The 26,037-nt window shown below is 42.1% G+C and overlaps 3 protein-coding genes across 5 annotated transcripts; 1 reads left to right on the top strand and 2 right to left on the bottom strand.

The window, feature by feature from the left end:
• Positions 1–11,303: 11,303 nt before the first annotated feature.
• Positions 11,304–17,430, bottom strand: LOC113461644. Of its 3 annotated transcripts, none has more exons than XM_039125781.1 (17): positions 17,264–17,430; positions 16,889–17,189; positions 16,381–16,779; positions 15,998–16,080; positions 15,839–15,847; positions 15,625–15,713; positions 15,466–15,539; positions 15,332–15,382; positions 15,028–15,240; positions 14,391–14,558; positions 13,496–13,611; positions 13,062–13,291; positions 12,520–12,635; positions 12,347–12,439; positions 11,933–12,146; positions 11,722–11,851; positions 11,304–11,621 (listed from the first exon to the last, which is right to left on the bottom strand). In XM_039125781.1, exons 3-15 carry the CDS (start codon positions 16,746–16,748, stop codon positions 12,044–12,046), a joined length of 1,713 nt encoding a protein of 570 aa, XP_038981709.1. In that variant the 5' UTR covers positions 16,749–16,779; positions 16,889–17,189; positions 17,264–17,430; the 3' UTR covers positions 11,304–11,621; positions 11,722–11,851; positions 11,933–12,043. The 3 variants fall into 3 exon arrangements, with proteins under 3 accessions (XP_038981709.1, XP_038981710.1, XP_038981711.1); XM_039125782.1 differs by having other exon boundaries at positions 14,391–14,514; positions 15,032–15,240; XM_039125783.1 differs by lacking the exon at positions 14,391–14,558 and having other exon boundaries at positions 17,264–17,429.
• A 191-nt stretch (positions 17,431–17,621) lies between these two features.
• On the bottom strand, positions 17,622–18,198 carry LOC120110651 ((E,E)-geranyllinalool synthase-like). The gene is made up of 2 exons (XM_039126230.1): positions 18,019–18,198; positions 17,622–17,910 (listed from the first exon to the last, which is right to left on the bottom strand). Exons 1-2 carry the CDS (start codon positions 18,168–18,170, stop codon positions 17,622–17,624), a joined length of 441 nt encoding a protein of 146 aa, XP_038982158.1. The 5' UTR covers positions 18,171–18,198.
• Positions 18,199–21,069: 2,871 nt separating this feature from the next.
• Positions 21,070–21,929, top strand: LOC120110371 (kinesin-like protein KIN-14H). Its single transcript, XM_039125196.1, has 2 exons — positions 21,070–21,234; positions 21,307–21,929. Exons 1-2 carry the CDS (start codon positions 21,088–21,090, stop codon positions 21,496–21,498), a joined length of 339 nt encoding a protein of 112 aa, XP_038981124.1. The 5' UTR covers positions 21,070–21,087; the 3' UTR covers positions 21,499–21,929.
• Positions 21,930–26,037: the final 4,108 nt, after the last annotated feature.

Here is a 26,037-nt window from a genome sequence, read left to right as displayed (position 1 = left end):
ACGTGTCTTCTTGTGCTTCTTTGATCCTTCGGCTTATTGCATCTTGGCCGTCCATGTTTTCTTCCTTCTTCGAGGGGCCTTTCCATACTTGCTCTTGCGCTGGATGCATGACACTTGTCATGGCCTACTTTCTTTGGAAATTTTTCCATATTTACTCCCTTGCTTGTTCGCGGATGCTTGCCACTTAGCTGTTGACCAATTTGGTTTTCAAAATTTTAAATATTTGATTTAATTCAACAATCTCCCATGTAAATTAAATATTTAAAAATTTAAAATCAAAATAAAATTAAAATAAAATGTTGAGTATCTTATATTATGTAATACGTGTAGGCACCTTTCGGTTTGAACCTTCACTTAGTGACAATTGATTATCTTTGTGGAGCCAAGGTGGACTATGCCTTGAACCTTGGTCCATGGCTCAGATTTCATCAACAGCACACATAATATAACGTGAACATGCTCGAAGCAGGTTTGCACTTTACGGCCATGCACAGGTATCTCTTCATGTGTGTTATTAGGGAACAGCCCACTTTCCATAGTCGCAGCCTCACGAATACACGCATATAGGTGAATCCTAAATAGGGTACGAGCAAGTAGGTACCCTGCCTTATGGGTCTCGGATTCATTAAGAGTAAAAACTCAACCTAACCCTTGCTTTTTATGAGCACTATTGCCCTAGGGATGGGAAAAACAAATAGTGCTCTTCATTAGTCACCTATCTAGCTTGTTTCTACCCATTGAACCTTTTCAGGTTGGGTTACCACCATGGTGACTTTACTTATCCCTATCCCCCTCGACAACTCTAGAACCACTATTCTAGAAAATTCTTTGGTAAGCTGATCAGCTAGATTCCTTTCGAATCTTACAAAATTTAGTGCAATCAAATTATTCTTTAATTTGTATCTCAATGATTTATGGCGCACTTTCAAGTGCCTATTCATTTTCATAGTTGCATTTTCTTGATTGCATTTATCTATAACAGATCTGCAGTCACAATGAATAGATATAGAAGGTAATGGTGAAGTCTCAAGAGGCAAATCTATCAGTAGATCTCTAAGCCACTCGGCCTCAATGCTAGTGGTATATAGGGCAATCATTTCAGATTGCATGGTGCTCCTAGCTACTATAGTTTGTTTGGTAGACTTCCATGATACAGTTGCACCTCCTAAAAGGAAGACAAAACCAATGGTGGATTTGGTGTCAACTATATCACTGATCCAGTTGGTTTCATATAGCCTTCCAGAACAACAAGATAACCACAATAGTGTAATCCCAGAGATATAATATCCTTAAGGTACCTGAGAATTCTTTCTAGAGCAGTCCAATGATCATTATTAGGATTGTGAGTATATCTACTCAATCGGTTTACAGAGTATGCAATATCAGGTCTGGTATAATTTGCAAGAAATTCTAAAGAACCAACGATCTGGGCATACAAGCTTTGATTGACTGGATCACCTAAGTTCTTCTTTAGATGAAGAGATGGATTATAGGAAGTAGATACAGGATGATAATCAGAGTAGTGAAACTTTTAAGAATCTTCTTCACATAGTGGCTTTGGGACAAAGTTATTCCATCTTCATTCCTCATGATTTTAGTATTAAGGATTAGGTCTGCTTCTCCTAAATCTTTCATGTCAAATTTTAGAGATAAAAATTATTTTACTTCATTAATAATTTCTAAGTATGTTCCAAAAATTAGGATATCATCTACATATAGACATAAGCTTATAATTTTGTTATTCTTCTTTTTATAATATACACATTCATCTGTGTTATTAATTTTAAATCTATTAGTTAGGATTATTTCATCAAATTTAAGGTGCCATTGTTTGGGGGCTTGTTTTAAACCATAAAGAGATCTAATCAACCTATATACCTTTTTCTCTTGACCTGGGATAATAAAATCTTCAGGTTGGTCCATGTAGCTCTCTTCATCTAGGTCCCCATTCAAGAAAGCGGTTTTAACATCCATTTGATGTATAACCAGTTTATGAATGGAAGCCAAGGCAACAAGGATCCTAATGGTAGTGATTCTAGCTGCAGAGGCATAAACATCAAAAAAGTCAATCCCAGATTTTTGAGTAAAACCTTTGGCTACTAACCTAGCCTTATATTTGTCTACAGTTCTATCTGGCCTAAGTTTCTTCTTAAAAATCCATTTACACCCTATGGGTTTATTTCCTGGGAGTAGGTCTGCCAATTCTCAAGTGTAGTTTTGAATTATGGATTGCATTTCATTATCTATTGCTTCTTTTCAGAAGGGGGCATCTAGAGATTTCAAGACATCCTCTAAAGAAATAGGAGTCTTCTATTAAAAATGTGTAGTAGTCTTCTCCAAAGTTCTTTTCAACTCTAGTTCTTTTACTTCTTCTAAGTTCAGTTTCTTCTTCTTCTCCTTCTTCTCTAAATCTGGTTCTGCTAGAACTGGTCCTCAAATTATTATTGGTATTTATTTGTTCATTTATCCTTATTTTAAAGGAAAATATACTTTCAAAGTAGATTGCATCTCTTGCTTCCATTATGGTGTTGTTATTAATTTCATTTATTTGAGAGTTAAATACTAAAAATCTATTAGCATTACTCTCAATTGCATATCCTATAAATATTGCATCTACTATTTTGGGTCTAATTTTCTTTCTTTTATTTTCTGAAATTTTTACTTTAGCTAAGGACCCCCACACTTTTAAATATTTTAAGTTAGGTTTTTTATATTTCCAGATTTCATATGAAGTTGTATCATTATGTTTGAATGAAATTCTATTCAAGATATAAGATGCAGTTACCAGTGCTTTTCTCCAAAGATTTTCTAGTGCACTTGAACTAATTAACATAGAGTTAACCATATCCATCAAGGTTCTATTATTTCTCTCAGCTACTCCATTAGATTGGGGTGAATAAGGAGCTGTCACTTCATGAATTATTCCATTTTCTTTACAGAATTGGGTCAGCTCAAATGAGGAATATTCACCTCCTCTATCAGACCTTAAGATTTTAATCTTTTTATCTAGTTGATTTTCAGCATCTGCTTTATAGATTTTGAATTTATTTAAGACTTCATTTTTAGCTTTGATAAGATAAAGGTGACAGTATCTAGAAAGGTCATCTATGAAAGTTACAAAATATTTGTTTCCATCCCTTGAGGTTCTTCCTGAGTCACATACATCACTATGTATGAGTTCAAGGAGATCAGAATCTCTACTTACAGTGTGAAAGGGTCTTATAGGTAATTTGGCCTCTACACATATCTTACATTTATCATTATTCTTAAGTTCTGATTTGGGATTAAATTTAAGTGCATTAATGTTTTAATTGAACTATAGTTTACATATCCCAGCCTACCATACCAGACAACAGGAGAGTCAATATGAAGAACAATCGAATTCTCATTCATAGATGGAATAATTACATTGAGTTTAAACAACCCATCACAAAAAAAACCTTTTCCGATGAAAGAGACACCATGGGTTACTACAACTTTATTTAATTCAAAAACAATTCGGTATCCTTGCTGGACAAGCAAGGATCCACTAACTAGATTTCTACGGATGTCTGAAACGTGGTGCATACCTTGCAGAGTAGGAATCTTTCCAGAGGTAAGTGTCAGATCCACTTGTCCCACTCCAAGCACGCGCGCCACAGCATTGTCACAGTTCCTCTACATGAGATCTGATAAGATGAAAACTAGGAGCGATCAGAACAAACATGTATACTAGCTCCGGTATCAATCTACCAGTTAAGTGCTAATTGCGTTATATTAACTTCAGGTATGAAGGAAACAAACCTGATAGCAGTCTCAGAGGAGTCAACCCCATAGATCACCATGTTGGCCTGAGCGCCAGAAGTGGCAGGACCCTTACTTCTAGGCTGACAAGGAGTAGTGATCTTGTAAAAGCATTGGTTGGCCATATGGTTGGTCCGACCACAGACAAAACAGTAATGAACAGATTCTCCTTCTTTCTCTTTCTTCTGGTTCTAAGAGAAGTTGGGTCTTTTGTTGTTGGGTTGAAAGGAGATTCTATAGTTGAATGATTTCTTCTTGAAGGACTTGTTGTGGTTGGGACGGAAAGAACGATTCTAATTTTGGATTTGGGCTTGGATTCAACATTGTTGACTTTGGGCAAAGGATTGGAGGAATGGGATTTTTCTCTAAGGCGATCACCTTGGATGTGGCTCAAAGTCTTGGCAAAGTCTGACCAGGTAGAGAAAAGTTTATCTATAATACAGGCAACTCGGAAAAACTCACCTAGGTGGATTCCATTTGCCTGGAGTTGAAGAATCAAGGTTTCATATTCATGGATTTGATTATTCATTGGTTTGGAATCAACAAATTTAAACTTGCTAAAGTCAGAGGCTTTGAATCTCTTTACCCCGGCATCATCAAGTCCATATTTATTTTTTAGGCTATACCAAAGATCCTTGGCACTCTTACCTATATAATAAATATCATAAAGCTTATCAGAAAGGGCTCCTAGGATTCTATGAAAACAGCGGTAGTTGGTTTCTTCTGAAGTCCTAATGGAGGAGGCAACAGTAGTTTGAGAAGAGGAAGGAGCAGGGTTTGGGTTGTTGCGAGTAGCAGGTCGTGAAGCAGATGGGTTAGACCCACCAATGGCGGAGATCAAGCTTAGGGTGGTGAGACAAAATCGCATTTGATTCTGCCACCTTCTAAAGTTTTGACCATCAAACTTTTCAGGTCTAGCACTAAGATTTTCATATGTGTAGGAAGCCATTATTTGTAGCTTAACACAGTTTTGACACCTGTAAAAATGAGAAGGTTTATGCCAAATTATTGCACTGATATCTAATTTGAACTTTAGTTGTCTAGTTGAAAAATCCAAAGAGTAACAGCCAGATCAGCTCCAGATTGGTGTTGGAGCACTTGGCTCACTTAAGTACCAGCTTTTCTTAGGCACGTATGCCTTTTTGACAAGCTTTTCTTAGACACCGTTATTCAATAGATAATTTCACTAGATATTGTTCAATTTTATCCTAAGTGCAATATTAAGCTAGCTCCTATGAATTAACCAATTTCTAAATTTCTATTTGAATGAAATCTAGAAATTATTCCATAAGGAGTCCAAATGGAGGTATTAATAAACCTCTTGGAGGTTAGGCAAGCTAATATTTTACTTGGAAAATTGAGTACTAAAGTAAAGCTAGCATAAATGTGTAACAGCTAAAATATAACAATTTACAATTATGCAACAAAATATATAATAAATGTTCCAATCTAAAATCTAGTGCTAACAGTATATAAACTTTCCTGGATTGTTAGCCTAGATGCACAAATATAATTGATAATTAAATATTTCTAATATTCAAAAACAGTAAATAAGAAGAATAAACTAGCAAATAATTAACTTGACAATATAATAATAAAATGAAGAAAGAGAGAGATGATGGCCTATGGATCGAAGCACGCTGATGCGTTATCCCAGAAAAGTTTATACCTCCCACGAATGGATCTGCTGGCACAGATCGTTTAGAGATACAACGACCCAATATAAAACCACATTTTTTCCGTCAGTGCGCCTCCAGGGAAGAAAGAAGAGCACATTCACGCTTGCAGATAGCTCAAAAGAAACTTAGAAAAATTATGAGGAGAAAAAAATTTTCTTTATTTCTTTTCTCCCCAATGATCCCTAGAGTCCTTTTTATCTAGACTCTTGGAATAGGAAAAAGAGAAAATTTTGATTGAAGTTTGAAATGATCCCTAGAGCCTTTTATATAGGTTCAGGCACGTCAAAAGAAGCAGATTTTCCTCTCGCAGATTGATGACGTGTCTTCTTGTGCTCCTTTGATCCTTCGGCTTATTGCATTTTGGTCGACCATATTTCCTTCCTTCTTTGGGGGCCTTTCCATGCTTGTTCTTGCGCTAGATGCATGACAGTTGTCATGGCCTACTTCCTTTGGAAATTTTTCCATGTTTGCTCCCTTGCTTGTGCGCGGATGCTTACCACTTAGCCGTTGACCAATTTGGTTTTCAAAATTTTAAAATATTTGATTTAATTCAACAGTTTTCGTAGCTGTCAGTCATATTATCCATTTATTTTCTATTGGTTCACATCGTAATGCCAGACCAAATATAACCAACGTTTTCATGATTCAATAATAGCCAATTGTTTTCTCTAGCTAAATGATTATATATGGTTTACTGGAATTTTGTGGACTTAGTTGAGGTTTGAGAGAGATTCTATAGAGCAGTTTTGGTTCAAGGGTCTTTCTACTGCAGAAGATGGCTCTTGTTCTGATCATTAAGAATCTAGGATTAGATTGTTTTAGAATGGATGCGGAACAGATTCAAGAAATTCTGTAAGTTTGATACGAATTTTAATTAGAATATGAAATGATAACTAGATGGGCATATCACCATTAACTGAAAGAACGCATGAATTTGCACCTAGATTTGGAGATGCTGTTACTTCATGAGTTAAACCTTTGAGGGAAGGGGAGAAAGTGTTGTAAAATTTTATTGATATTTCTATTCAGTGCTGCTCCCATTAGAAGTGCATGTTAAGAAGTTAGAACCATATCAAGACCCCAATCCTGATGAAACTAGAAATTTTCCGATTTATCATTATATTAAATTATGACATTATCACGCCCCCGCCTGCACGGAGCACGTGAGGCACCCAGTGCCCACGTGGGGGCTACATGAGGAGGGACCGTGGGACTCCCTTGCTAGATATTGTCCGGCTCCGGAGCTTCACGCAAGTGTCCTTCACCTCTTCACGGTTTTGTTTTCCTCCCAAAATGCGTCTGCAGGATTAGGAGACACCTGCCTCATATGCCCAGGCTCCGGAACGAGTCTTTCCGATGAGGGACTATTGGGCCTCACACCCTTCCCACCATCGGACAAGAGCCGTCCTCGGCTCTGATACCAAATGTCACCCCTCCGCCTTTGCGGGGCACGTGAGGCACCCAGTGCCCATGTGGGGGCCATATGAGGGGGGACCGTAGGGCTCCCCTGCTAGATATTGTCCGGTTTCGGAGCTTCACGCAAGCGTCCTTCACCCCTCTCCGGTTTTATTTTCCTCCCAAAATGCGTCTGCAGGATTAGGAGACACCCGCCTCATATGCCCAGGCTCTGGAACGAGTCTTTCCGATGTCGGACTATTGGGCCTCACACCCTTCCCACCATCGGACAAGAGCCGTCCTCGTCTCTGATACCAAATGTCACGCCCCCGCCTGCGCGGAGCATGTGAGGTCCTGGGTTACAAATGATATCAGAGCAGATCCGGCCCATAACCTATGTAGACTAGAGGATATTGCAGTACGGATCCATTGGGGTTGACCACGGGCCAATCATGGTGTTTGTGATTAGATTTGAATAGATTTGAACTCTTAGCCTGGCGAGGACGTCGGAGCTTGAACGGAGGGGTATGTGAGGACCCGTGCAGACGTGTGTTTAGTCCCACATCGATTATTTACTGGGTAGATCTTGGGTACTTATACAGAATCAAGGAACTCAAATAATACCTTCCGGCTAGCCATTTTGGGTGAGGTCCTGGGTTGTTGCAGACATCTTCAGATGCCAATATAAATAGGACTCCTGATCCGCCACAAATTAAAGGATTCTAACTGCTTGCTGTAATCTCTTATGGCTGATCAAAAAGCCAGCTAAAAGATTACCTGATTAAAATGCCAGATGACAAGTTAAAATTCCAATAAACCAATACGATTATAAAAAAGCTTATAATTATCATCAGATCGGCAAGAAAATTATAATAAAAACTAGAAATTTCCCCAGGACTTCCTAGTGAACTTGAGGTGCCCCAAACTAATCGTTTACAATCAGTTTGTTGGATTGCTGCGCAAAGAAGCAATGTATTTAGATGGACGTGGTGTGTTCATAGGAGCGGCCCAATGTATTTGGAGGCCTAAGGACATTTTGTCTTTGAGGTTTTTTCTGTAGTGGACCGGCCTAAGGCGAACTCACCGGGGGATCTTTTTCTTTTTCATTTTGTCTTTGAGGCCTTTTCTGCGGTGGGCCTTTTTTGGACTGGAGCCTTAGGCGATCGCTTCCGTCACCTAAGAGTTAGACCAACCCTGCTGCAGAGAGGCGGCGTGCAGCGGTGGAGACGTGGGCTGTTGCTGGCCCAGGCAGTGGCGCTTGCGATGGACCTGCTCTTCTGGTAGGCCGTCTTGCTGGGTAAACGGCAACTGCATTGAAGGGCAAGGACGAACGTGGCATGATTCCACTTCTCGCATGGATCCCACAACTTGCACCAGAAAACCCCAACAATTGTGGGGTTTCTCCTTTCCTGAAAGGCCTCTCGAAGCTGGGAAGAAGCGAGAGACCGCCTTTCCAAACCCTTTATGTTTTACGCCGCCTCCTCTCCTCCAACCCCTTCGACACTGCTCCCAGTTGTCACGACAGAGATGGCCACTGCGAAACCCTTCGATCTCCCTGGGGATGATGAGAACGATGATCCCTCGCTTATTGGCCTGGCCTACAGCTGGTGTGGCATACCTGGTGTAGGATGCAAATATAAACAAACAAACACACACACACACACACACATATATACACATACATATACATATACAAATACATATATATATACATATACATACACATATATACATATATATATACATATACAAATACATATATATACATATACATATATACATATACATGTACATATAAATACAGAATGCTAATGTACAGCAGGTTCAAATATTACTACATATCAGGCAAGTACCTTATGCCATGCAAATTTATTTGTATAGATCTGTAAACATTCGTAAGTGTTAGATGGGTTTATACAAAACCTTCCAATGTCCAAACTCAAGAGTAGGAGATGGAAGCATTATGCTAGTGATTTAAAAGCAATTTCTTAACAACATGATCTGACAACAATAACGATAACAATGACAATAATAACGAAAGCAACATGTTCGGTAGCAAAGCAGATTACGTTGGCACCCGGGGAGCCAAGCTATGGGCCGGCTGCGGGTTTGCTTGCCCTCTGTGCCACTCGAGTGGGATCTTTTCCAGCCATTAGAGGGGCCACGACCACCCATGTCCCCTTGATACACAATTAAACCTCCCGAAGAGAATGTTCTCTACGTCAAGGGCCACAATCTAGCGGACGTTCAGTTGCTTCTTAAAAATATCTGTGCCTCGCTGATTCCAATCATTCCGTTTTCTGTCGCTGAACACTGCTTATTTTCTCGAGGCACCCATCCGGGCTTATGCGGATATTAGTCACTCGTATAGTACTTGCAAGATCCACTACACCGTGGACAGTATCGCACCCAACGAAGAGAAAACAGCACATATATAGAAACAGTAATTTTTTTTTTTTTCGAACGAGCTTCTTCCTATATATGACGATAAGAGAGCCCAGAACTATCGCAAAGTAAAACACGATCTAATACCTGCGGCACATCATCAGAAGGATCTCAAAATACAAATCCAGAGTGGTGGGCTGCATATAAGACGACCCAGTCTACAGCCCTGTTCGCCTCACAGCTGCTTCAACACCCATGCCTGAATGAATAGAAAGGTACTAGAATAAAGGAACGCCGAGAAAGAACCGTGTAGGACAGAGGCACCCTAATTGATTCAAACTTTTGAGCCTCACATAGGTGTTTGATTTCAGAAGGCTTCTTTTTGTGAGGCATTTGATTGTAGAAGGTGTTGCTTTTGAATTAAAAGCTATGTTGCTGTTCGGTCCTTGAAACCCACCTCCATTTTTCACCAACAATTCTTTCTCATGGGCATTATCCGAATCTGTCCACTGCTCTCCTTCTATGATTTGCAACCATGTGGCAGAAAATATGGCACAGATGTTCTCTGAACGTACCACCAAAGGTGCATAAATCATCATGCTAATGTTCTCTAGTAATGCCATAGGCGAGTCAAATGCAATATTCGAGTTGTTATATAACATCCGAAGTCCCGTCAAACATGACAAAAAGATCTTTTGGCAATTTACTGTGTCCAGTGGTTATATTTATTTCAAGCACTCCTATCCTTTCTATCTTTTTACTTCTTAACCTAATCCAATTCAACCTAGTCTTGCATCGGGATTTCTCTAACTCAACCCAACCATATACTACCTTAGCTTAAGCTTGATTAGAGTTGGGCTAGTCGAGTTAGGTTGGATTGAGACACATTAATTGGATTAGATCAGGTTGATTAAGAAATTTAAGATAGGAATAATAATTGAGATGCTTTGTTAGACCAATAGTTCTTGCATTGAGGCCTCAATTGTTCATTAGTTTCAATAACATACTTATACATGCTTTAATGAGGCTAAGGATATAATTATATTGGATATAAAAGTAATCTAAATGAAATGTATGAGGATCCATGTGGATGTGCATTTTGAGTTATGCGCCAAAACATCTTGAATTTTTATACAAGGTCAAAAGATCTAAATAACTTATAGGTAGCTTTTTTGGGTAAGGTCACAAGATGTTACAAATGGTACCAAAACGGACTTGGCCAATAGCCAATATATGACTAGAGGATGATGCAACTTGGGCCCTCTGAAAGAACCATAAATTCATGTATGTATAAACATGAATAAGGGTACAGAGAAAACAACCATAAATTCTTATTGCACTTACATTTCCTTTATTATCATCAATATGTTGTGCACAAAAGACTATAATATGCACTCTTTCGGTAACAACACAGAAGATACAATAGTATAGATATAAATATTTCTTGAACACGCACACCTGAATACTACCACCTACATCTTCAACAAAGGACTTGGAGAAATGGGAGGCACAGCTAAAAACATGTAAGAAGATGGGCACCGTAATGTAAGAAATCTTTTGGGCCTCCCATAGTAAGTGACTGCTTGATTTTGGAAGGCATTGCTATTGAATTATAAACTATTTTACAATTAACTCCTTAAAACCGTCCTTGAGCCTTCACTGATAGTTCTTTCTCAGAAGTATCATCCATAGACTGTCTTTTATTCTTCTTAATTGACTCATGAGCATTAAGCACAAATGGTGGCAGAAGCATTCTCTGGGCATCCATAACTAATGGCTCATAGATAGCCATGGTAATGTCCTGGAGTAGCGCAGTAGGAGAGTCAAATAAATTATAGGGGTTATACAACATCTGAAACCCCTTCAAAGCACATAGATGGACTTGTTTCCATTCTTTCGGTATTTCGGTATTGCTATTAGTCATAATAATTTCAAGCAGCTGCTTCTTCAGTCTATCCAGCTTGTTATGTATATATGCAATTGAATCTTCAATATTTGCCTCTAGATTCTCTTTCAAGTACAGTGGAACCATGTTCAATTTTCCGTGTTTCATCTCTTTTGAAATGATTTTGCATTAGTTTGAAAACAACAATAATGAGACAAATAGGCATGAAAATTATGGTGGAGTAGTATAACCTCATAGCTTTCAATGTCATTCAATAAGCGAGTCGAGAGCATTAACAATTTGGTAGTTTTGCTATAACGGGTTCCTGGAGTGTCCTGTGGGTGCTTTGGACTTGCAAGATAACATGGGGGGAGAAACATTGCTTGTACAGCTACAGAGATCAAGCCAACTTGAAGGTATTCATCAATTGATGGTGCATGTCTGCTTCCACTCCACTCGGACTCCTTCAACCACGCATTGAACATGTCTCGCCACTTCATATGCAACAACATATTCGAACTGGCTCAAACTGCAGTTACTCATATGAAAGTAGTGTACACATCTATTTTGAAAAGATGGACATGAGAAACTTACGATATCTTGAAGATGTGTTTTTATATCATAACCTTGTTGGTTGAAAATCTTCAATGTAATATCACATACAAGGTCATCAAGAGCATCAAAAATAACTTTACTATGCCCAGATAAGCCTTCACCTTCCCACCTATTACCATCAAACTAAGTATCAATATTAAATAGTAACAATGTACAAATTCCTCAACCTTCATATAGCAACTAACAATACCTTTGGACTGCTTCAGTGAGGCATTGTAGTTCATCCAATGAACCATGCTCATCAAAAAAAGCATCTGCAACTGTAACTAAGATTGCACACTTTGCCACAATTTTTCGCGCCTCAGAATCTAAAGGAAAGGAAATGGGAGTGGAAGCAAGGAAGTAGCAGTTTGTTGTTCTCTCGTCCAAAGCCCATGTTGGCAAGGCCTATATCTTTGGACCACCTAGTATGATGTATTGATATCATATAGTAGAGAATCAATTAAATAACCAAACAAAGGAAAAGAGGAAAAAATGTGATAGCATTCTGTCCATAAGATCGAATACTTTTCTTCTCAAAAAAAAAAAGAAAGGAAAAAGAGCATTTATTACTTTGCTTAAGAAAGAGGAGAACCATTTAATTTGCTTTAATCTTGAGGCCTACCTCTTTAGTTCCTCAAGTTCAGTCCTGTAGACTGATTGGCGAGTCATGAAATTTTTTGTGGCAAGTTGGATAATGTCGTCAAGGCATGTCAGCCTGCAATTTTACATAAAGCATTTGATGTCACCAACCATAATAAGCACATATAATGTGTACTTAATTGCTATGTGTGCTACCTGCAAGAGGAGGACTTTCCAATCCATAGATTATAGTCTTTACTTCTTTCTATGTACATCCGGTGCTCTAGATGATCCATTCGTGCTAACCACAGATTCTTCAACTCATGCTCAATCTGATTTAGCATACAGACATTAAAAATTACCAAATTAAAATACTAGTTGTTGAAACCACTAATGTACAACATGATGTCTAGATGATAAATATTTACTTCAGCAATTTACACGAATTGAACTAGATTGTGGGCCAAGCACATTCTTTGACATCTTATGATATTTAGCACTTCTTGCCTTTTTCAACTCTAGATTGACCATGTGAAAGAGAAAATTTGTTGAAAGAGTAACGTCACTCTTCAACCACTGATAAAAAAAGTTTCTTGATGTTGATGTGGCATGCATGATTCACGAGGGGATGCTCACTTGAGCCATGTAACGCCAAGTAACTCATTGGTGCGAGAAACTTTGGTGGGGCTGAAAGAGAACTAGTAGTGCAAGCTATCTAGCTACCTCAATTTTTGAAAAAAAGAAGTCGTTTTAGTTACCTCTTTCTGGAGATCAGAAAGAGCCCAAAGGCTGTCTTTCAAATCTTCGCTTGGCAATCCCTGTTGCAATATTTTCTTGGAAAAAGTTTTGGCATTTTCAAGTTCCAATTCCTCTATAAACATCAAATGCGTGGCTCTGTAGACGGTATACATGGCTCCCAAGAAGTCTTGGTAGTTCTCTTCTATGTGCAAGAGTATTTGCGGATCACGCATAAACCAGCAAAACCTCTCTATGACATAAAAAGCAATCAACCACTTTCCTTTCCATGTAAGAGCAATGATGTATATATTTATCTAGATGTCTGTGTATGTATATATATATATATATATATATATATATATATATATATATATATGTATATATATATATATATATATATATGTATATATATATGTATATATATATTATATAGATACATATGTAGAATCCTTACCTGGAGATATTCGATGGCCGTGCCTCCTCAGGAGTTGAAAAGCTAAAGAATCCCTGAATATTTGGAGCGGCAAATTGTGCATTTTAGACAGTTGTAGCTCCTCCGTACCCCAATTCCTACACGAGGAGTACCAATTATGGGCTCATGAATAGCATGGCTATGTTATATTCCAACGCCTTAGACTAGTCGGCTATGATCAGGCAAGTTGGAGCAAGGGCTTATACCATCCAAAATCGAACTTCCATCTCTCGCTCAAAAACAAAAGTTCGGATGAGAAATAATACCATGCAAACATTTGATGATGGTTGATATGTCCTTTTATAAAATTTATCTACATATCATTCTTCATATAAGCGCTACAATAGTAATAATAGTAATAATAACAGCAACAACAAAAACAATGATAATAACAACAATAAGATTTGAAGATTATTTTTTATCAGAAAGATATTGTAGGTAATAGAATGCATTGTGAGCTAGATGGATAATATTGTAGAGTTATTAAGTAACCACTAGACACATAATCTTTGGCGAAGCTTCTAATTTTCAATTTTTATTTTTTTAAAAAAATAAACTATTTAAAAAATTAAAGTTCAAATTAATAGCTGGTGAATTGTCAACTAATCGCCCTTGTTTGCACGGAACCGTGCTTCAGCTAAGTGATCATTGGTGATGATAACTAGAAAAAAAAATCGTGTATGAGAGACCTCAAAACATGATATAACATTTGAGGAAAACAGTATGGAAACTATAAACGAGCTGGCATTTTCCCTCTCCTGCAGAAGATTGCGATAAGTTGATGAAATTCAAAAAAAATAAAAATGAAGATGATATAACATGACCAAAAAATTAAAAAATATTCAAGCAGGAAGAGAGGCTAAAATTGTAAGCTAACCGATAAATGTGATCCATGGCATCTGCCATTTCCTTAGTGAAATGGTCACCACATCCTAGTCGCATCAAATGGTCCAACAGACACAGCTTTATGAGGTCTTGGTCCACAGGATACGTGGGAGGAACTGTGTCATATACCAAATTGTACCCGGTCATCCTCTTCCATGCACTACAAGAAAATTGGGCATTAGCGACGCTTTTTTTTGGCCTTTAGCGACGCTTTTAAGCGTCGGTAAAAACCATCCCGACGCTTTCCTAAGCGTCGGTAAGGCGTCGCCTATGCTACAGTGGGGAAAATATTTTCCGACGCTTTTAAAAGCGTCGGAAATTAGCGACGCTTTTTAGCGACGCTTTAAAGCGTCGTTAAATGTGATTTTAACGACGCTTTAAAGCGTCGTTAGAATAATATTTTTTTTAAAAAAATTTCGTGATTTTAACGACGCTTTAAAGCGTCGTTAGAATATTATTTTTTTAAAAAAAATTCGTGATTTTAACGACGCTTTAAAGCGTCGTTAGAATATTATTTTTTTTTAAAAAAATTTCGTGATTTTAACGACGCTTTAAAGCGTCGTTAGAATATTATTTTTTTTTAAAAAAAATTTTCAGAGAAATCACTCCCGAACAGATGGGCTTCATACCTACCAATCCACCTATGCCTGATGCACAAAACCAGAGTCATTGCCAGTAACCACATTCTTCGACAGGACCTCTGAAATTTCAGCATCTTAGATTGGGTGCAGCATAGCGGTTGGACTTCTAACCTCAAAAACTTACTGAAGGTTCCAAGATAAAGATCTTTGTTTCCTGAAACCCTCCCAATTCGAGCTTGCCATCTTCCATGCTGGTGGTGCCTGGAGATGAATAGAAGCAGCAAGTGTATAAAAAATTCTTGAACAAATAAGAAAATGATGTCGTTTAATCATGAATAGCGGCGAGACTAACCTCGTCACGCCTCGGTACATAGAAGCTCCTCGTGAGAACCCACTACTTTTTCTGCAACAGAGATGAACATGAAATAAAATATTACAAGCACCAAGCATTGGAAGTGGCCTACAACATAAGGAAAGAACATTTACCTTCTCAAATGAGCAACATATTCTTGTCGACTCATGTTCTTCATTTCCTCGAGTTCTTGTTGATAATCTTCCAACTGAATGAAAACGATTTCAGACGTGTTTCCAGCAAAAAGGAGTTTAAATTTCAGTAACTAAAAGCCTGTACTGATTCAATCATACCGGGAAGTTGATATGTGTGGAAGGTCCCCAGTATTTGAGGGCAGCCAAGTCATAGGCTCTTGCAGCTTTCTCTTCCATGTCATACCCCCCTGGAATCCAGAGAAGAGAGAGCTGAGTAAAATTTTTCATGTCTTGGAGACAACAAGAATATCCTAAAGAAGAAGAAGAAGATTAAAATAGATAAAAGAGGTAGATAAAGAGAGCGGGGGCTCACCCAAGTAAACTGCACAAGAAACATAGATTTCATTCATGACATTCCCAGGAAAGAACATGGCAAACCAAATATGATTAAATAGTCAGTTTGTACCATAGACTGAATATGATAGTTGAAATCATAAGATGGTAGTGGATATAGTTTGTTTGAAAAAAAAACCTTGTCTTCCTTTCCTTGTTTGGCCTTCCTTCTTGCAACTATTGTCCCACAGATGGGCTTCATACCTACCAGTCCACCTATGCCTGATGCACAAAACCAGAGTCTTTATATGATCATAGAAAAATTTTCTAAAAGAAAACAAAATGGTTAGAGCCATCCCACATCACACATAAGCACAAAAAACTTACAAACATATATAGGAAATAAACAACAGCTACGCAAGAGTTTTTATATATAAACAGAGCATTAAAAATATGAAGAGAGATGAACAAAGGAAGTAGGACTGTACTAGAGCAATAAACAATATATAGAAGAAAGAACAAGATCCAATAAGAAAACAAGCCATCAGCTGTAGAAGAAACTAAGAGCTCCTACATACTGACCTTGTGACACCTCTATACTGAGATGTTCTCTGGCCAAATGTATCGATGGATCTCTGCAAGTCCCCATACCCCATTGCACCAAGAGGACCACCAGATCCCACACCCCCTTCCTCACCCAGCCCGTTGTTGCCAGCGCCGAAGCTCCTGGTGACCCAGTTCTTCAATCCCGGAATCCCACCACCTCCCATTTGTTCCTCTTCCAGTGGTGGTTGATACATCTCATGGCCTGTGAGCACAGAGCACATCCCTTCCTGCAATGGCTGGAAGTAAGGAGGAGGGGGCTGCTGAGATATACCTTTCCGGATGATAGACGGAACCATCTCCAGAGAAATCACTCCCGAACGAACGAAAACCACAATTCGGCACATGTAATTTCCCTCCGAAGGAGAGAGAGAAACCCTGAGATTAGAAGGAAACGAGCATCAGGTTTTCTTTCCATTGCAAACAGATCGAGAGAAAAATCAAGCGTGGCGACTAGGGGAAGGGAAATTAGAGCTGGAGTACTTACAACAAGAACAGATGGGGAAAGAGAGGCCAAGAGAGACCGTGTGCAGCTTCGATTCGATTCTAGAAAAAAGACGGCGATGAAGGAAGGGAGTGGAGGATGGGGCGGTGGAGCTCAGAACCCTCGTCTCGTCGCCGTCGTCGTTCAAGAACTCGGGGGCGATGCCGGAGAAGGCGCGGTTAAGGAGGACAGCGAGCAAGGAGAGGCCGCCCACGAAGATGGGCAAGCTCCGGACGAACCCATCGTTGTTGGAGACCCAGTCGCCTACCAAATCCCGCCGGGGTTTCGGGCCTCTGTAAGCCCCCTTCGCACCAAAGAAACCAAGTTATAGAAGAAGAGAGAGGAGAGAGGAGAAGAGAGGAGGGTACGGCTGCGTACCTGAGGATAAGCCGAGGGAGGAGAGGGAATAGGCGGAGGGGAAGAGGAGGCTCTAAGGAGAGGCGAGGACGGGACTGGCCAGGAATGGCGACGGAGAGGAGGGCGAATGAGAGGAGAGGAGAGGGTTCGAAAGAGAAGAAGGCAGCCCACCTCCATCCGACGGGGTTTTGTGGAGGGGAGGAGTGAAGTCCGACGACGCTTATAAGCGTCGTCGTATTTTTTTCCTACGCCGACGCTTAAAAGCGTCGGCGGAACGTTTTTTACCCACGCTTTCCACAAGCGTCGGCAGTTACCGTTGCAAAAAAAAATTTGCCGACGCTTTTTTGTAGCGTCGGCAATATAGAGTCGCCAAAACCCTTTATTGTTGTAGTGATGTAGAGACAAAGTAAATACCATCTTTCGGATCTATCGCTATTTTAGAACTCACTCCATGACCGCATCTTTGGACCATGGCTTCCAAATAGTCCTTGCAATCTCTATCTCCAGTGATCATGAAGGAACAAGCAGTTGCAGACGGAGAATGGAACAAGGACCCATCTTCTCTCTTATGCTTAAGAATATCTTCATGCTTCCCTCGGTAGATTCCTGGCAAGGCCTCGAGGTACAGTAGAAGTGGAAGATGGTGACCACCGCAGGATGCTTCTTGCCTGCAGATGAAGTAGACAGGTATCAGGAATGAAGAATACCCATTTTAGCCAGTAAATTTGAAGGAAGCTGCATAAATATGAAAGAAAAATATTGGAAGAAAGATCTACGTTTTGAAAATTTTGTCCCTTTCATTGAAGACATCTTCCACGGCTCTTGTGTAGCCTTGAGGAAAGACCTTCAAGCCTTTAGCCATCGCCAGCTCAAGCATGCCCGGGAATACAATGGCAAACCATCGGGGGATGCCACCACGGTGTTTCATAAGGACTTTCTCCGTGTTTGCATGAAGAAATTTCCATCCTGTTTTTTTTTTAAAAAAAAGTTTTTGGAAAAGTTGGGAGACAAATGTCAAGGCTCTAGTTCAAGATGTGCACATCTTAGAAATAAATGAAATACATTTCTATGATCACATCAAAGAACAGTACTAAAGTTCTCTTGGGGAAACTTAGTAGTAGAGTAATTATATGTTCTAATTTGGAACCTTAATTTATGAAGGAACTTTAACACCTCGTACTTTCTTTGATTGGACTTTAATATACAATCATTTGACCATCAGAATTTAATTTTTAGTCCTGCACATATTCGTATGAGATTTATACATACATGTATTGCATCCACTTTTACTAGTATAGATATATATATATATATATATATATATATATATATATATATATATATATACACATACATATATATATATATATACACATACATATATATATATATATATATATATATATATATACACATACATATATATATATATACACATACATATATATATATACATACATATATATATATATACACATACATACATACATATATATATATATACATATATATATACATACATATATATATATATATATATATAGTTATTTGTGGCCGCAAACATATTAAGATGTAAGTATATACAAGTGCTAGGGATCGAGGATTAAAGAAAGAAAATTTGAAACTTGGATTGAGTGCTTAAATCCCCGTCAAAGGAAAGTGAAATGATGTGACAGTATTTTCCATTACATTAGAATAATAAAAATGGGAGCCTGAACTAATTGAATTATATAGAATAAATAGAAAACAATAACATAAAATCAAAACTCAAAAGCTCCTTTATTTATTTATTTATTTATTTATTTATTTATTTACTATAAGCGAAGCTCCACTACAGTAAAAGTGTGAAAAGCCGACGCTTAAATGCCGACGCTAAGGGAAAGCGTCGGCATTTCCTGCTCCCGCGCCAATCTTTCCCGACGCTCTTGGTGAGCGTGGAAAATTTGAAGCATTGGACGACGCTTAAACGCGTCGTCGTAGACTTGAGACTAAAACGACGCTTATAAGCGTCGCCAAGGCCCCCTTAAAACACAGCGCCCGACCCCAAGCCCGCATTCTTGCCCTAGCTACTCCCGATACCCCTTATTTTTCTCTCCGGCGCTGCCCTTGCCTTAGTCTCCGGCGCTGCCCCCATCTCCCTCCTCTCCGGCGGCTGAAAGCCACGAATCGGACTTCCTTGACGCCAACGGCCACGTTCCAGAAGGCCTACCTCCTCTCCGGCGTCGACCGACCGACCCCATCGTGCGCTCCGCCCGAGGTAGTTTCTCCTACTCCATTCTCTCCCTCCGTCTCGCTTGTTCTCCTCCTTCTCCTCCTTCCTCAACACGCTCCTTCTCCTCTTCTTTTGTATAAGCCTTGATCGAGCTTCGTCCTCGAGAATCACACCAACTATGGCAAAAATATGTTTTAAGGGGATCGGAGCAGCTCAAACTAGGTTAGTGCCTCCTTTGTAATGGAGATGAGCAACATTTGATATTAGAGACATCAATATGTGCTGTAAACGATAAGCCACCTACTAAATTTTTTCTCTGCGGAGAAGATGGATTAGGATCGACAAGATCGTGCCTACTGTCTAGACTCTTTTCAGCACTTCTGGGTTACTAATAGATTTTTGCAGTAATTTTTGCATACTCAAATTTCTGGGCTACATAATTTGGTGCATTTTGAAGAAGTAATTCTCATATTTAGTTAATCTTGTGGAATTATGCCTGACTTAAAATATGTTATTAAAATGCACTTTCAGAAATTTAGAGCCTCCATTAATTCAAATTTCTTAAAAAAAAATGTGTATATGATACAGTGTATACATATAAATATATATACATACTTACATTGTTCATACATAGATACTTATATGTGTGTATATATTCATGCATATGATGTATATTCATTGATATGCATGTATTAATAGTTTATGTAAATGCATATGCACATGCATAGATTCATGCATATGTTCAGTGAGATGTATAATATTTGTAACATATGTGCGCATGTACATGTATACATGGACTTATTTAAGTGTTCATATTATTTGCACAGACTATTTTAGGTATGAATGTTTGCATTTATGTATTGTTTTGGTCAAGAGCGAACTATGTAGGACAAAAATGATTGCTAGCTTATTAATTGGCAATTTCAGCATGAGCTTTTGTCCCTTGTTATGACTTGCATTAATGTGAAGATATCATTTAAGTCTATTTTGTATCATGGATGAAACATATTGACAGCTTTGAGTTGCTCTATGTACCTTAAAGTTTGTTTGGCGTCACTCCTGTATAATGCTTTTTCTTCTACTGTTGCTGGCTCCAAGAACCTTCTTAGTCTATGATATAGTCAATTTAGACAGTAATATCTTATTGTTACATGGATATGTTTGGCAGACCCTGCCAATCTAGATTGCACAGAAGGGTATACACCTATAAGATAATCATAATAATTAAGATGATTTAATATTTATAAATGCATGTAATATGTCCGTATAATGTTACAGGTTTATGTGTGGTTTATCACTTTGATCACCAGAATATGACAACAGAACAGTTCTATCGTTAACTCAAGCAATATACAAAAGGGAAACTAGTTAAATTCTGAAATATGCGCATTCTCTTCCCAAAGAGAGCAGATACAGGTATTGCAGCATCAGCTTGCTGCAGCAAATAAAAAGTTGAAGGTTTGTGACAGCTGAGTTTCGAGAATTGTAATATCTGACTTTGTAGCAATATTTGATATTCTTGTTCCATGCCTTAGGGAAAGGAACTTGTTTTGGCAGCAGTAAAGCAAGAAACATCTTTTCAATGTTATTTAGCTATTTCAGTCAGTTTTAACAACTCTGTTTATTTTTCTAGATGGCTGATTTGACTGCCATCGAGACAATGACAGAATATGAAGGACAGAAGAAGACTGTAAAAGATTTGCAAGATCGTCTTGCAGATGCAGAGCCTCAAATCTTGGAAGCAAAGAAATTGCGCAAAAAGCTGCACAACACCATACTGGTACTTATGTTACTTATTGTGGCTGATTATTTTTGCCAATAATTTTGGTGCTAAATCTTCTTCGTTCTGTAGGAACTGAAAGGAAATATCCGAGTGTTTTGTAGAGTACGCCCTGTTTTACCTGGCAGTGATTGTGGTGGCACAGAGGGGTCAGTTGTTTCTTATCCTACATCACTTGAATCTCTTGGTACGCCCTGTTTTGTAGAGTACGCCCTGTTTCTTATCCTACATCCTACAGAGGGGTCAGTTGTTTTTTGGTATTAGTCTGGACTTTCATATTCTCTAATGTTCTTGCGGTGACTTAACCTAGGTTTTCCACTCTGATCATTTTGTTGCCTGGCCAGTTCTACCGATTCTCTTATCCTTTTGACCCCTAATGGTGGCTCTGATGCCATTCTTGTATTACATCTCTAATATGCAGCATCTACTTCATGCCATTTTATTATTTGTTTAACAAGTGCCACCTTTATTTGATTTTTTCTGGTGATGGCATGCTGAATTTAAGAAAATGAATTGTCTGTTGTTGCAGGTATGCATATTTGCTTATGGGCAAACAGGTTCTGGTAAAACTTATACAATGATGGGCACGCCAGAACCGCCTGAGCAGAAAGGGCTTATACCCCGATCTCTGGAGCAAATATTCAGAGGATGGAAATATTCAGCCAATCTCTACAAAGTCAGGGATGGAAATACAAAATGCAGGTCGAGGTTTTTGGGACATTCTTGAGACCCAACCCTTTTGCCTTTCAACTCTGGCATGGGTGTCAGAGGACTGTTGAAAAAAGACTTTCAACAAATATTATAAAGATGACATTGGTATGAGAGTTGACCAAATCAAGGCTACGGTTTCGTTTAATAAGCTGAATGTATCTTGCATCATTTTTTTGAAATGCTTATACCTTCTGCTTGTTATTTTAACCAAGCCAGTTATGACTTCTGCTCCGTAGAGCTATAAGAGTGAATTTTTATGTTGAGCAAATTTGTGAATTTAATGAATAGAATCTTGCATGTGAAATAACTGCCATTCCAAGAGAACATCATTAAGTTGTAGGAACTTTTTATGGAAGTTATACTCCAGCCCCTTCCATTGTTAGCCATGTGAACACTTTTTTTTTGTTGAGTTTGTTTTACATTGAAACTACAATATGACAATTGAAACTGTTACGGGGAAACTTAGCCACCATGCCCCACGTGACCGGCACGCGCGCCCAGGAAGACTACGGCTGCCCCTTGATCCAGCAATCCGACCTCGGGTCGGATATCTTCGGCTCCGCAGCCCGACCCCGAGTCGGCTGCCCCTTGATCCAGCAATCCGACCTCGGGTCGGATATCTTCGGCTCCGCAGCCCGACCCCGAGTCGGCTGCCCCTTGATCCAGCAATCCGACCTCGGGTCGGATATCTTCGGCTCCGCAGTCCGACCCCGAGTCGGTTGCCCCTTGATCCAGCAACCCGACCTCGGGTCGGCAATCTCTTGACAACAACAGACTGTTCCCCTGAGGCACGCCGCGGCCCCCTGCTCCACTACTCCCTGCAACGGCCGAATCCGGCGCTGCCCCACGATCCCCTGTAACAGCCGTACAAAGCGGAGCTCCACTACGCCCTGCCATGGCCGTACCCAGCGCTGCCCCACGACGCCCTGTAACGGCCACGTCAGTGGCAACCCCATCGTGCCACACGATGACCAATCCCCAGAAAAACCCCCCAGCCTGATATATATGGGGCTGGGGGGGGAAGGGGGAGGGTAAGAAAGATTTTCCAGAGTATCATCTTACCTGCTACCTCTCCTTCTCCTTCTCCTTCGATCTCCCCTGACTTGATCGTCGGAGGGCCCCCACTACCCTGGTGGTGGTGCAAGGCTTGCTTGCAGGTTTCACGGCGGAGGGCGGAGCGCAACCAAAGCAACTCAAAGGGAACCCCGTTCACACCGCTGTGCCAATCGTTCTCGGTTTGGACCCCCAGCAACAGTTGGCGCTAGAAGGAGGGCCCGGATCTCAGAGCGATCGTAATGGCACGGCGAGGTGGTCGTGGAGCTTCCAATGCTTCCGGTCGCGGGGCCTCTCGCGCCTCTGGCCGGGAGGCCGCTGCATCTCCAACACACTCTCAGCAACACTCCACCGCCCCACCGCCCATTCAGACGGTTGAAGCCGCCCAGTTCGACCGGCTAGCCCAGCAGGTTCGCACCCTCGCGGAGGCGGTGCAGAATCTGCAGGGTGCGATGTCCCGGGCGCCGCAGCGGGCTCAGGAGCCGCTGCTGCCTGAGCGTTCGCCCGTCCTCAACCCGCGCTCCTTCCTCTCCCATGGGGAGGAGCGCCGGCGCGAGGAGGATTCTCGAGCACGCTCCATTCTGTCGGGACCTTCCCACCGGAGCTGCTCGGGGTACGAGAGGCGGGCCCGGGCGCGTTCCCAGACCCCCCAGTCCTCGAGGAACCCGCGCTCCAGTCGGTCCCCCTCTCGCCGCTCCTTGTCTCCCACCCACCGGTCGCGCTCCCTGGACCGGCGGGTGGACGATCTCCACCGACAACTCCAGGTCCTGAAGGGCCATTCCAAAGATCCCTTCGCCGACTTAGAGATCTCCTCCCAGCCGGCGCTCGCCTCGAGGATCCTGCGGACCCCGAATCCGCCGGGGTTCAAAATGCCGGCGATCGAGCCATATGACGGGGCGGCGGACCCGCGAGATCACGTCGAGAGTTTCAGGACCCTTATGCTCCTCCACGGAGCATCAGATCCCCTTCTCTGCAAGGCTTTCCCGGCAACCCTCCGTGGCCCGGCGAGGGCATGGTTCGCCGGGCTGGAGGCTGACTCAATCCGGTCCTTCGACCAGTTCACTCGCCTCTTCATCACTCATTTCGCCGTCAGTAGCCGGCGGCGACTGGTCTCCGACTCCCTCTTTGATGTCCGGCAAAACGAGGGAGAAAGCCTGCGGGATTATCTTACCCGCTTCAACAGGGCTACGCTGGAGGTCCGGAACCTGAGTCAGGAGGTAGCTCTTTCAGCCCTGAAGCGTGGCTTCCGGAAGGGCAGACTCACCTTCTCCCTGGACAAACGCCTGCCGCAGAGCTTCCCAGAGCTGTTGTCCCGGGCGAACCAGTATGCGGACGCCGAGGAGGCGGCCGCCCACCGGAGCAAGGAGGCCGCCGAGATCCCTCAAAAGCTTGGGAAGAAAAGGCGGAAAGAGGCACGCCAGAGGAGGAGCCCGACGCCTCAGCGTCGGCGCAGAAGCCCGTCGCCGGCGAAAAACCACGGCGCCCCACGCCCTCGTTCTCCGCCCCGACGTTTTCACCGGTACACCCCTCTCCTGACTCCCCGGGCCCAGATCCTTATGGAGATCAAGGGGCGGGAGGACCTCCCGGCCCCGAGACAGATGCGGAGGATCTCTGGGAAGAGGCCCTCCCGGGCATACTGTGAGTACCACCGAGACCACGGCCACGACACGGAGGACTGCTTCCAGCTTCGGGACGAGATCGAGGCTCTCATCCGCCGGGGGCGTCTCGGTCGATATGTGAGCGACCGACGTCCCCCCGCAGACCCGCGTCCGGCCGACCCGGCCCCTCCGGAGCCTCGGGAGCAGAATCGACCCGTTGCGGGCGTGATCCACACTATCACTGGGGGCTACCCCCGGCCCGTGAGGAACGCAGGGGGCCCGACGGAAGCGTCAGGGGCGGCCGTCGCAAAGAGACAGAGGGTCGGCAATGTAATCACCTTTTGTGATGAGGATGTAAAGGGGGTTCAGACCCCCCACGATGACGCCATGGTGATCTCCCTCACTATGGCAAACTATGATGTAAGGCGTGTTCTTGTGGATAGTGGAAGCTCAGCTGATATCTTGTTTTACGAGGCCTTCCAAAAGATGGGCTTGTCCAGACAATTGTTGCACAAAATATCCACCCCCCTCATAGGATTTACCGGTGACGCTGTCCCGGCGGAAGGTGTCGTTGAGCTGCCTGTGACTGCGGGCGTCGCACCCGCAGAAGCCACGGTGCGACTCGGGTTCTTGGTCGTCCGTGTTCCCTCGGCCTACAACGCTATCCTCGGACGACCCGGACTGAACGCCCTTCGCGCGGTGGTCTCTACGTACCACTTGCTCATGCGGTTCCCCACGGCGGTCGGGATCGGGAAGGTCCGAGGCGACCAACCGACCGCACGGCAATGTTTACTAGCGACCCTCAAAGGGAAGAAGCCCGCAGAAGCCCTAAGCGTCGAGTCCCTTGATGCCAGAGACGAGGTGGCTTTGCGGCAGGGGGAGCCGGCCGAGGGTGTGGTCGAAGTTCCCCTCGAGGAAGGCCGCCGGGACCGGGTGGTCCGGGTCGGCGCCAATCTCGACCCGGGAGCTCGGGCCCGGTTGGTGGAATTCCTCCGAGCCAATGCCGATGTATTTGCCTGGTCGGCGGCCGATGTACCTGGGATCGACCCGGAGGTCATTTCTCACGCCCTCAACGTCGACCCGACCCACCGGCCAGTGAAGCAGAAGAAGAGACACTGTGCCCCGGATCGGATCCGGGTGGTCGACCAGGAGGTAGACAAACTCTTGGAGGCAGGATTCATAAGGGAGGTGAGTTACCCCGAGTGGCTGGCAAATATTGTACTTGTCCGGAAGGCGAGCGGGAAGTGGAGGATGTGCGTCGACTATACCGACCTGAACAAGGCGTGCCCTAAGGATAGCTTCCCGCTTCCGCGGATAGACCAACTGGTCGACGCGACTTCCAGATATCAGCTGCTGTCTTTCATGGACGCCTTCTCCGGTTACAACCAGATAATGATGGCCCCACAGGACGAGGAGAAAACTGCCTTTATAACGGACCGGG

The sequence above is a fragment of the Phoenix dactylifera genome, chromosome 4 (genome assembly GCF_009389715.1).
Source record: "Phoenix dactylifera cultivar Barhee BC4 chromosome 4, palm_55x_up_171113_PBpolish2nd_filt_p, whole genome shotgun sequence".
NCBI lineage: Eukaryota > Viridiplantae > Streptophyta > Magnoliopsida > Arecales > Arecaceae > Phoenix > Phoenix dactylifera.
Note: the sequence above shows the minus strand (reverse complement) of the source record. Positions and strands in the feature narration are given on the sequence as shown.